The 13,019-nt window shown below is 45.7% G+C and overlaps 1 protein-coding gene across 2 annotated transcripts; it reads right to left on the reverse strand.

Moving 5' to 3' along the window:
* Positions 1-535: 535 nt before the first annotated feature.
* Positions 536-12,807, reverse strand: st7 (suppression of tumorigenicity 7). Of its 2 annotated transcripts, none has more exons than XM_039647490.2 (16): positions 12,686-12,807; positions 11,432-11,716; positions 9,340-9,422; positions 8,910-9,069; positions 8,767-8,821; positions 8,576-8,691; positions 8,419-8,494; positions 7,095-7,249; positions 5,760-5,857; positions 5,078-5,192; positions 4,754-4,826; positions 2,967-3,069; positions 2,751-2,901; positions 2,068-2,160; positions 1,130-1,269; positions 536-840 (listed from the first exon to the last, which is right to left on the reverse strand). In XM_039647490.2, the coding sequence occupies exons 2-16, from the start codon at positions 11,451-11,453 to the stop codon at positions 745-747; spliced, it is 1,536 nt and encodes a 511-aa protein (XP_039503424.1). In that variant the 5' UTR covers positions 11,454-11,716; positions 12,686-12,807; the 3' UTR covers positions 536-744. The 2 variants fall into 2 exon arrangements, with proteins under 2 accessions (XP_039503424.1, XP_039503422.1); XM_039647488.2 differs by having other exon boundaries at positions 1,130-1,272.
* Between the last annotated feature and the right edge of the window lie 212 nt (positions 12,808-13,019).

A 13,019-nucleotide genomic window follows, 5' to 3' on the forward strand; every position in this document is an offset into this window, starting at 1 on the left:
AACCAGCATTAGAGACGCTGTGACGCCATTGGTCCGCTGGTTACTCCAGTTATCCAATCACAGCTGACGCTGAGGCTCGTCGAGGGATTCATTCTGTAAATGTGGTCTTCTAACCTGGATGGAGTTGTTATGTGCATCAGCGATACTCCAGACACACACACACACACTCGCTCTCGAACGCCAGACGTGAACACACACTCCACAGTTTGATCCACAGATATTCAGAAAGTTAAACCGATGTTAGAGATCACAGGAAGTGTGAGTGTTTTACTGGACGGCGTCTCTTTATAAAGAGGAAGTGTTTAACGTCTGTTCCCGTGGTCAGGTGATCAACATCACGCGTCAGAGAACAGCATAACATCATGAACTGGTGAAACACACAACTCTACACGAGTGTCACGCTCCTGAATACTAAACAAAAAAGCCATGTTTTCACATCAGCACTGCATTGTGGGAGTTATTTCCATCAATATTCAGACAAACCTGAGAACAGGAAGTGGCAGCGAGGAGAAGAGGACAATGAAGAGGACGTGTGTTTGCAGCGGTACAGAAATCGGTTTATTTTTTCTTTATATTATACGGATGGCCTTTAAAAGTTTGAGACAGAAAGTTTTACATGAGATTAAGAGGGAATGAGTTCCTTTCTCCTGATGATGTCCGAGTCTCTCCTGTTTCCTGTCTGTCGGCACTTCTGAAGAATTGGCACCTCAGTCGTGTGTGTGTGTGTGTGTGTGTGTGTGTGTGTCAGATCCGTGTGAGCTGGTGCCACAGACTCGAGGGAAGAATACTCTCCACCTTCTCCATGATGAAGTTCAGCGGCGCGAACAGCGTACTCAGAAACTGAGGAGAGACGAGACAAACCGTCACACTCATCTCCAGCTCAGCCAACAGTCACATGATCAACACAATGTATTCATTGTATGATTAATCAAGAATAATTGTTATAAATTCTAATATTTATGTTACCCCTTCAGAAAGTCTAATGCATTAAAACACGTCACAAACACGCCACGAATCTGCAAATATTATAATGCACTTTAACTTTGGATCCGCAGTGGCAAACTCGTCTGTGGCTGATATGAGGCCGAGTGAAGGATGCTGGGTAATGTTGTGTTTGTGCGATACTCACGGCTTTAGCGAACACTCCCATGAGCTCCGGGAACTGGTGCGTGAGCAGCGCTAGCATCGCCGTGAACGAGCAGAGACCCGCCGTGAACAGGATGAAGAACGGCAGCTCTTTCTTAGGGTACACCGACACCTCGTGGAACACTGCTTACACACACACACACACACACACACACACACACACACACGTTCAGGGTTAACTACTACTGCAACGTCAGTCAATAATCACATGACTTACGCGACACTGACGCGCGTTCATCGCTCACACACACACTGATTCAGCTGCACAGGAGGAACACACACACACACACACACACGAGCGAGCGCGTCCGAGGTGTTCGTGGAGATGGGCCGCTCGTCGCTATAATTACAGAAATCAGAGGAGTCTTTCCCCGACGGCGATGCTCACCTGACGAACCCTGAGCTGTAACTATAGCGACCAGCGGCCAATCTCCACGAACACGCTCGCTCACACTGTGTGTGTGTGTGTGTGTGTGTGTGTGTGTGTTCCTCCTGTGCGACTCGATCTGCGAACGCTTCTGGAATAAACCCAAACATGAGACTTCAGAATAAATAAAAACATGAACTTCCTGTAGAAACTTTGAGAGAAACTTGAGTTTTACAAGTTTTGATAATGTAGTGTGTGTTCATTTACATGATAATATTAAACTACTTAAACTAGTAAATGTGTGTGTGTGTTCTGGTGATTTGTGCGGACAGTGAAAGTGAAGAAGTGTCTGAAATCATTATTCCAGTATTGAGCATCATCAGATGAACTCTGACACAGCATGACTAAATATGGACATGTTTTATTGATCAGTCCAAAAGTAAATCAATACCACAACACCTGAAGAGCAGATTTGAGGGTAAAGGGCAGAAGCGTGAGCGAGCGGGCGTTCACACACACACACACACACACACACACACAGGAGAAGCTCTTACTGGGCAGCAGCTCGCGGTCGGCGGTCTCGGTGCACACCGGATACGGGTAAAACAAGTGTCCTTTCTCCAGAGGATACGGGATCATCCTGAAAGCTGAAGCATCAGTCCATCAACAGCAGCACACACACACACACACACACACACACACCACTGACTCCATCTCTGCCGCTGAGGGGTGTGTGTCCTCACCGCACTTACAGTCGCCTGTATCGATCGCTTTATCCCCCAAATTCAGCTCTCATCACCAAAATGGCATTTAAATGTTTTTTCGTTAGATATCTTGAATGTAACTCGACACCCTCGCCTCATTTAGTATGCGCGGTTCTCTGAATATGCAAATGGACGACTTTTACATTCAGTAATATAGACCTTATGTAGCCCCGCCCCTTTTCAGCGCTGCGATTTCTTAACACAGTATCACGTGGATGAATAATCATATGGAAATGATATGCAGATGAGGATATGCATATTTAAACTAGGCGTTGTAAGCTCCATATATGTTTATTTAAGGGAGGAGACGCACGTGCGCACAATCTTCAGCCGACTGGGGTTTATAAAGAGGTTCTGGCGTACCAACGGATTTATAAATCTGAATATTTTTTGGCGTACGCCATTTTTGGTTTTATGAATGAGACCTCACGTCCCTCATCTTCTGTGTGTGTGTGTGTGTGTGTGTCACTCACTTCCCTCCCAGGTGCAGTGCAGCAGGTTGAGCGCCCCCTCGACGCGCTTCCAGTGCTGCAGGTGGAAGAAGGTGTACGCGATCGCCTCGCTGTCTCCGCGCTTCAGGATGTGCTCCGGCGGCAGGATCAGGCTCTTCATCTCTAAGAGGTACTGAGGAGACATGGGGTCAACACAGGTCACTCTCACACACACACACACTCAGCTGTGTAACTCACTTTGGGTACGTGTGGGTTGAACTCCACGGCTCTGTGTATGGCTTCCACTGCATTCATTTCTGCAGTGCTCAAACCTCTCCGTGACGCCGCCTCTGGAGAGAACCTGCACACACACACACCAGCTCTGATTGCTGTTCGCTGATTGGCCAGAGGAGCGGAGGCGGAGTCTGGGTTCACTGATGGAGATGGGGTTCCTGCCACTAATGCTCCACCATTATTAAACACCATTATCGATCCGACTGAACTGACGCTGTGTTACGAGAACTGAGCTGATGATGACATCACTGTTCTCTCCGGATTAAACGAACTCGTTTAATAATTGATGATCTTTACACTGAACAGATCCTGTTTATCTCTGCACTGAGTAAAGCTCTGGACTCGACTAATATGATATCTTTAAGCCTGATATCAGTCTATAATGAGTATATTACTATGTTAGAAACAGCAGTTCTTCTGTCCACCTCGTTTTAAACGTTTGTAAGCTGAACGTTACGGCTGAACGCTTCCTGTTACTTTATCTTTATGAAACCAGTCAGTTATGCTGCTTTATACTGGACACTTACAGTGACTCTTACAGTGACTCCTCTTACAGTGACTCCTCTTACAGTGACTCCTCTTACAGTGACTCCTCTTACAGTGACTCCTCTTACAGTGACTCCTCTTACAGTGACTCCTCTTACAGTGACTCCTCTTACAGTGACTCCTCTTACAGTGACTCCTCTTACAGTGACTCTTACAGTGACTCCTCTTACAGTGACTCTTACAGTGACTCCTCTTACAGTGACTCTTACAGTGACTCCTCTTACAGTGACTCTTACAGTGACTCCTCTTACAGTGACTCTTACAGTGACTCCTCTTACAGTGACTCTTACAGTGACTCCTCTTACAGTGACTCTTACAGTGACTCCTCTTACAGTGACTCCTCTTACAGTGACTCTTACAGTGACTCCTCTTACAGTGACTCCTCTTACAGTGACTCCTCTTACAGTGACTCTTACAGTGACTCCTCTTACAGTGACTCCTCTTACAGTGACTCCTCTTACAGTGACTCCTCTTACAGTGACTCCTCTTACAGTGACTCTTACAGTGACTCCTCTTACAGTGACTCCTCTTACAGTGACTCTTACAGTGACTCCTCTTACAGTGACTCCTCTTACAGTGACTCTTACAGTGACTCTTACAGTGACTCCTCTTACAGTGACTCTTACAGTGACTCCTCTTACAGTGACTCTTACAGTGACTCCTCTTACAGTGACTCTTACAGTGACTCCTCTTACAGTGACTCCTCTTACAGTGACTCCTCTTACAGTGACTCTTACAGTGACTCCTCTTACAGTGACTCCTCTTACAGTGACTCCTCTTACAGTGACTCCTCTTACAGTGACTCCTCTTACAGTGACTCCTCTTACAGTGACTCCTCTTACAGTGACTCCTCTTACAGTGACTCTTACAGTGACTCCTCTTACAGTGACTCCTCTTACAGTGACTCTTACAGTGACTCCTCTTACAGTGACTCCTCTTACAGTGACTCCTCTTACAGTGACTCTTACAGTGACTCCTCTTACAGTGACTCTTACAGTGACTCCTCTTACAGTGACTCTTACAGTGACTCCTCTTACAGTGACTCCTCTTACAGTGACTCTTACAGTGACTCTTACAGTGACTCTTACAGTGACTCTGCTGCATTCACCTGATAAAAGCCTTATATTATGTGGCATTCATTAATCCTGCAATTAGACCGTTATCAAGCCAGTCATGAATCCCAGAGCAGGCGAACACACACTCACTTATCGGACACGGCTCTGGCCTTCAGAAGCGCTGCGGTGTAGCAGATCGTGGCAGACTTTGGCAAACTGATGTCTGTGGAAGAGAACAATCATGTGATGTTTGAGAAGTACATCATCATCCAGAGGAGACTCAAACACACGCCTGGAAAAGCCCAACTCTAACCGATAGTTCACATAAAACAGAAAATCATGCTTTTATTTGAGTCAAACTTAGAATGTGCATTAAAAATGAAACAACACAAAGTCCTTGAACATGGACAACAATAGAAATGCGAATACGTCTGTAGCGGGGTGTGTGTGTGTGTGTGTGTGTGTTGGTCGTACCGTCGTATTTGGCGAGCACGGCCTGAACATCAGCGTAGTTCTGCAGCTCCAGAAGAGACTCCAGCAGGTTCTCGTGGATATTGAACATGCTGAGCAGAGGAAACTCCTTCATCAACTGCAGGACACACACACGAACAACAGCTCACTTTCTCCACCACTGCACAGCGTGTGTGTGTGTGTGTGTGTGTGTGTGAGGTTTAACTGCATCATGGCTGCACCTCAGTTGTGTGTTATCTTCAATTAAACAGCAGACCATCATTAATCTGACTGTTCACGATATCTACAACTATATCCGCCTTATCCACGGCAGCGCCATCTTTGATTTTTAATGAGAATGAAAGCGAGGCTGTGAGGGATAGTCTTGCATCTCTTCAATGGGCTGTACTGTTATTTAATGTGTTTTCGGATTGTTCTGCTCATGAAACACGGGAAAAATATCTTTCCAAGAAATGTCAGCTGACAAAAAACTCCCGCCAATGTAAGCTGTGGAAAATTGTCAGTAATCTATCCGCTTTATTCAGCTTTTACAGCGGATGCCGTTGGAAACACGGTAAGTCTATCCCTCACAGCCGCACTCTCATACCTGTCGTGGCGCTGCTCTGAATAAGGTCTATATATTATATAAAGAACACTGATTCCATTATTGTTCATATCTTGTGTGTGTGGGTCAGAGGTCACTCACGTCTCGCATCATCTTGATGGCTTCTCGCGTGCGGCCGAGCTTTCTGGAGCACATGGCGAGTCTTCTCTTGATGTAGACCAACACGTTTGTGTCCCTTCCTATGAAACACACACACACACACACACACAATATAATTAAAATAGAGTAAAACTGTTTATATAAAGGAGTTGCAGAAATCCATGACTGCCATAAAAGCAGCAACAGAGTTTCAGCAGCACATACTGAGCCCGCTCGAGCCGTGTGTGTGTGTGTGTGTGTGTGTGTGTGTGAGCTCGTCATGCAGGTTTCTCTTCGTTTGGTCATAGGGGTGGAGCTAAGGGACTGGGGCGTGTCTGAAAGGCCACACAATGGATGATGCTCAGCTGACCAAAAGCGGACAAGCGTCTGAGCCCTGCCCAGTACACACAGGGGACAGCTAGCAGGTGTGTGCTAGCCTAGCACCAGTGCTCTTCATCATCTTCCTCCTGTGTGTGTGTGTGTGTCACCAAGCTTCTCCACAACGAGTCTGGAAACAGCCGTGGACTTCAGATCAGATGGCAACCTCTGTAATACTACACAACCTACATACTACAGGATAGCGGCATGGAAAACGAGACCCAGAGCCGAATTAAACCGGCGTCAGCTGCCTTTAGGAGACTTCAGTGCAGCGTCTTTCATAATAAGAGCCTTCCTCCCTCCACAAAGGTCACTGTATACCAAACCCCCCTCCTCGATATCTGTGAAGCGTCTGAAACCTACAGCCGTCACTACAGGTCCTTCCAGCACTTCCACATGAGCTGCCTTCAGGGCATTCTGGGAAACACCTGGCGGGATCGTGTGCCTTAAAAACACCCCAACGGCAGGAGTACTGCGGCCATCATGACCCAGCGCCCACCGCAGTGTTTGGGCCATGTGATCTGAACCTTACGTCAGTAACATCATGGCCGACGCTCAGCTGGGGGCCGACAAAGCGGATGAAGAACGCCCTGAGGAAGAGGAAGATCAGACCCGAGGATCACCTGACGACAGCTGTGTGGAGACGGAGAGCCAGAAGAGAAATACACTCTTACCATCACATGTCTACGCCCTCCAACATCTCGCCATTAAAGGTGTGACATCATCAGCGGGTTTAGATGGACAGCTGAAGAAATGAGCGTGGGTCAGGTGTGTGTGTGTGGGGTCAGGGGTCACTCACTGTGCTGGGCCTCGTACTGGGCCCCGTGGTGCTGGAGCTGCTGAAGGTGTGTGTGTGTGGGGTCAGGGGTCACTCACTGTGCTGGGCCTCGTACTGGGCCCTGTGGTGCTGGAGCTGCTGAAGGTGTGTGTGTGTGGGGTCAGGGGTCAGGGGTCACTCACTGTGCTGGGCCTCGTACTGGGCCCCGTGGTGCTGGAGCTGCTGACTGCGCCGGTAACAGATCTCTCCCACCTTCAGCGCCTGCTTGAAGAGCTTCTCCGCCTCCACGATGGTCGTGGCCTCCTCCTCCGCCAGGAGAACATACGCCGTCGCACACCTGCCACACACACACACACACACACACACTCCCTCCATTACGACGCAAGAGTTTAGAGCTGATCAGGGTGTGTTGATCAAGAATCATCATCATCTGTCAATCATTCTGTCTGCCACTGTGACAGTCATCGACTTCCTTTACGAGGGACAACAGATGATATTCTAGAGTTTAGAGTGAGACTGTTGGCATAAAACGGTCCTGACCAGACAAAATGCTCAATATACGTCAACTTTCCTATGCTAATCCGAGTCTTCATCCGTGATGGGATTCTGTTTGTTTGTATTCCTGCTTCGTTGATGGAGGTTAGTGTGACTTCAGGAGCTGATTATCTGCTTTATTTGAGGTTAAAAGCGTCTAGTGAACTTTATAGCGATGATGAATAATTCACCTCAGATCAGTAAACATTCAAGCTGTGAACATACAAGTGTATTCTACAACAAAGATAGTTTCAGTCACTCAGTGTGTACTTCAACCCACTGCTGCTCTGTGTCAGATCGATTTCTTTATTTCAATGAAATTAATGGTCTAAATTTTTGTTCGATAATGTTTTTCCATTTAATATTTTGTATTTTTAGTTGATTTTATGGTCCTAAATGATATTTACCCTGTATTTATAACCCATTCCTTCAGGTTTTGAGCGACAGACTGAAGTTTGATCTCTTTTTAAAGACGACACATGGCAAATTATTGCTGAAGTGAAAAGTTTACTTTAAAAAAGTTACAGACTTTTTATTGTGTAATTGTTCTGAAAAATGGCTGCAGTACCAAACGCTTCCACAAGAGGAAACTCGTCTCTCATTCATTTCCACGAGGAGCACAAGTGTCCACACCATTTAACCTGTCCGAATCATGTCCATACACTCAGCAAGTCCCAAACCAATTTTTTTTTAAACCAAATGTAAGAAATTTTTTAGTTACTAATAATGTAATGTATAAAATGGTATAATATTTATGAATTGAATTATATATTTATCCGTTTGGTTGCGAGTGCAGTGCGCTTGCAGAGAGGCTCCGCCCACACACTCTTCTGATTGGCTGTGGTTTGTGATTGATTGGTCTGCTGAGGAGCACAGATTAAACATGCTGGGAATATATTACAGCATATTTCACAAACTAGAGAGGAAATTACGGATTAACTCATGAGTGTGTGTGTGTAGATCATCACTCACTCCTCCAGATCCAGAGCTTCATGAGCCGCTGTGATCCGAGCCTGAGGATTCCTCTCTCTCCAGGCCTTCTGCATGACTGTCAACACACACACACACACACACACTTAGGCAAAGGTCTTCCAGATGTTGTGCTGAATCCGTGATGCTGTGCTCTTACTGGCGTCTGCAGGCCGCAGGTGATCAGAATCACAGGTGAAGAACGTCTGATGATCCTGCGCTGAGAGATTCATGTCGTAGTATGTGAGCGGCTCTCGCCCCGTTACCCACGTGTACCTGCAGCAAACACACTCACGTCAGCAGCTCCACAGACGGGTGAAGGTAGACGAGCTTGTTTTGATGGTCACTCACCGGTTATATTCGGCTCCTCTGAACAGATTGAGTGGATTTCTCCAAACCTTACACTCTACACACACACACACACACACACACACACTGTTAAACAGACTCATAAACTCAGACTGACAGTGATTGGTTAGTGATCGACAGCTGACCTGAGACGCTCTGCCGGCTGGAGTCGGCGTCTCCATTACTGGCACTGGTGTTGCTGGGAGAACTGGTGTCGACTCCCCCGAGCAGAGGACGCAGGTGAGAGACCGAAACCTGCTCGATGAACGACGTGCCGTACTTCCGGAAATACCACCACTCGAAGATCTGAGACACACAACATCACCATCACACCATAAACCATTCCTGCATTACTGATGCCAACTTCACCAACTAACCCACACTGGCGGATCCTGCGCTGGTTCAATTTAATACAGCAGTTCAAAATTACACAAGATGACAACATCTTTCCTTCTCTGGTAAACACGTCCTTACTAAATGAAACCGTCGTCTACTCGCATTAAGAGCGGGACAGTCCCAGATATGTTTGAACAGAAATCAAGATGATCAAATGTTCTGCAAGTAAAGGTCACTCACCAGAATGAGTCCTGAGATGAGGGATGAGGTGCCCGTCAACGCCACGTAGAACTTGGGGGTCAAAGTGTTGAGGAACATGCTCACTGCACACACACACACACACACACACACACACACATCATCACATGACGATCAGGCTAATTCATTCATTGATGTAATTAGAGTTCAGACAGCAGCACGCGACTCGTGTGTTTCAGTCTCTGTACAGTGTGTGAGTGTAAACCTGAACATGACATCATCACTCATGACATCACACCCTGCTTTATTGTCCATACAGTGAACATTGACACAAAATATCTGTGTTTACGCTGCGCAGAAGAACCGGGTCTGATGATGAACCGCTTATTTCTGAATTAACTGTAATGAGTGTTGAGGAGAGCACCAGGTGAACACACACACACACTCCATTAACATCCAAACACACGGCGTCCGTCCGTCCGACAGCAGCTGCACTCATTCATTCAGCTGGAGAGACTCTCACACACACACAGAAGATCCATTCATCACACACTCCACTACAGGCCTCAGTCTCTCTCACACACACACACACACACACACACACATGAATTTCTGTGAAGCTGCTTTAAAAGCTTTTCTCACTACTGTTTAAACGTATGGGGTCAGTAAGATTTACTTAAAGGTGACATCATTATATTATTATTATTATGCCCCTTTTCACCAGCTGTGATATAAATCTCTGGTCCCAGAACTGGTGAAACTTCAGCTTAAATCCCCCCAGATCCTTCATTACAGCTCGTCAAATCTGCCCCCTTTTGGATGTAAAAACACGTTGTTTTTGTGTGTGTTAATTTAAATGCTAATGAGCTTTAGCTCCGCCTCCGTTCAGAAGAGGGCGGAGTCTTCACATGATTTTCAGAGACTCCGGCAATATCAGCACAGGCGGATCTGACTGATCCAGGATCAGGAGTAACAGCAGCTTTAGCTCCGCCTTCCGGAGAGACTCAGGGAGAGCTTCTGAATGTTAGCGGAGACGTTTGTGTAGTTGTTGTGGAGTTACGCTGATCATCTCATCATCATGTTGAACTCTTCCACAAGCGTCCACAGATCCTGAGACAGTGTTTATAAGACAGCGCTGGTCACATGTTCTGCTCAATAGTGCCGTCTGTGCTGACCACAGAACAGTTTGAGGCTTTTCTATTTAAAATGACTTTCAATTCATCAAAGAATTGCGAAAAATAAAGTGCATAGTGAAAATCTAAAGCAGCTCTAAACTGTTTTCTACTGATAATAATCATAACTGTGTGTTGATCATCAAATCCTCATATTAAGTGATATCTGAAGGATCATGTGACACTGAAGACTGGAGTAATGATGATGAATTCAGCTTTGATCACAGGAATAAATTACACGTCACTATATATTCACATAGAGAACAGATGATTTACACTGGAATAATATTTCACTGTTTTTACTGTATTTTTGATCAAATAAACACAGCCTTGAAGAGCAGAAGAGACTTTCAGAAATATTAGAATCATCTTTCGGACCGTATATTACACTATCCATACTGACACACAACCGGCTCTGATTACTCTCACACTGACACACACACACACACACACACACACACACTAGTGTAACATTAAAACCATGTGTTAAATCCAGTTCAGAGCACTGAGTGTTATGAGTGGCAGAAGTTCCTCAGAACGGCATGGAGGATCAGATCAGCGCCGTAACAACGAGCAGCACGACATCACACACACACACACACACACACACACACACGGATATTAATTAATATACACAACTCACATAAGAGTAACGGGACTTTATCAATGGTAAAGTGAGCAGTTCTGATGAACACACACACACACACACACACACAGATGACAAACCTCTCCGACACGACGCTGTGTTTATCTACAGAAACACATATCATAACACACGCACGCGCACACACACACGCGCACACACAGCGGCACTAACGCATGCAGGACAGAGAGAGAGAGAGAGAGAGAGAGACAGCTGTGGTGAAGGATGACACACACACACACACACAGTGGTGAAGGATGGCACACACACACACACACACACACACACACACACACAGTGGTGGAGGATGGGTACTTACATGAGGACTCGGTGCCAAACATGGCTATCCAGGAGGAGAGGGAGCGGGGTGGGGGGGTGGGGCGGGCGAGCTACACAGCAGGGCTCATCAACGCACAACACACCAACCCGTGCACACACACATCCGTCAGTCCTCCGGCGGGCCGGACCTCAGCCGCGGATCAGGATCAGGCCCAGACAAAAGCCCAGCACACACTGATGCTGATGAGGAGGAGTCGGCCAATCACAGCGCACGCTCAGCAGGACCAATCACAGCGCACGCTCACGAGGAGGACATGAAGCAACACTGGAGCAGAGACACGGAAGAAACACGCGTGACGTCAGTCCAGCTCTCTCTCTCACACACACACACACACACACTCTAACATAACCTCATTATTCTTTATTCTGGAAATATGGTTTATTTGGTTTTATTAATACAGAGGAAAACTTTGAGAAAGAATCTTACTTTACAAATCTATTATTTCTCCTAGCCAAATGTCAAATTAATAAACATTTTCCAATCATAAGCCATTATTCAAAGTCTTTCTCAACGAATCTCACCAAAACCTTCAATCGCTTTCTATTTCAGAGAAGACCAGAGAAAGGGGAACATTGTCTTGTTGTCCTCTCTTCAAAATCCCCCTTTAACCTTGTCGCATTTTATTGTCCGCAGTTTGTATCTCATTTATGTCTCGGATTATCCTCTCTTGTATTATTAATATTGCTAATTCTGTTTTTTCATTTCCTTTGTTTTCCTGTCTCCTCTGATGTTTGTTCTAATTTTTGTATTACTTGTTTTTAATATAAAAAAAAACACTCTATATAACATTTTTTGCTATTGTTTTGGTTGATATTATGTGATATCCGTATGCGTTCTCTTTTGTATATATGAAGATAAATAAACTTTATGACCATGTCAGACTATGTCAGTTTAAAGTATAACCGTTCGATAATAACAACAATACTGTAATAATTAGACGAGGTCTGAGTGACACGTGTCGTGCTGATTTCAGGAACTTACTTGATCTCCATATTTTTCTCTGACTGACTAGTGAACACTATGTAAACACACAGCGGGAGAAACACGCTTAATAATGCTGGTTTTATCGCAGATATCCATGTTTATTCACTTTACAAGCACAGTTAGCATTGCTAAGACACAATAACATGCAAAGTTCATAAAGCACGGAAGCAACACTATAACCCGGCGGACGTCGAGCTGCACTGAGAGTGTGTTAGACCAGTGTTCCCAGTGAATGATGTTTGATCTCACCTGCGTCTGATGGAGAATCGCTCGATCAACGTGTCGCGACAGCAGAAGAAAGAAGAACAGCAGACATGACACACACACATACACACACACACCGAGAGGCTACGCCCCCTCGATAAAGGCCCGCCCACTCAGCCCCGCCCACGGATCATGTTAAAATTGTCTCTGGCCCCTGTTCCTTTTTTGTAGGCTAAATATTTATATATTTAGTTATTGCGAATTACAATGTTTTTATTAAAAAAATAAGACAAGATAGTTGAGTTTAATCTCTCTCTCTCTCTCTCTCTCTCTCTCTCTCTCTCTCTCTCTCTCTCTCTCTCTCTCTCTCTCTCTCTCA

Source organism: Pimephales promelas, chromosome 10 (genome assembly GCF_988280905.1).
Source record: "Pimephales promelas chromosome 10, fPimPro1.hap1.1, whole genome shotgun sequence".
NCBI lineage: Eukaryota > Metazoa > Chordata > Actinopteri > Cypriniformes > Leuciscidae > Pimephales > Pimephales promelas.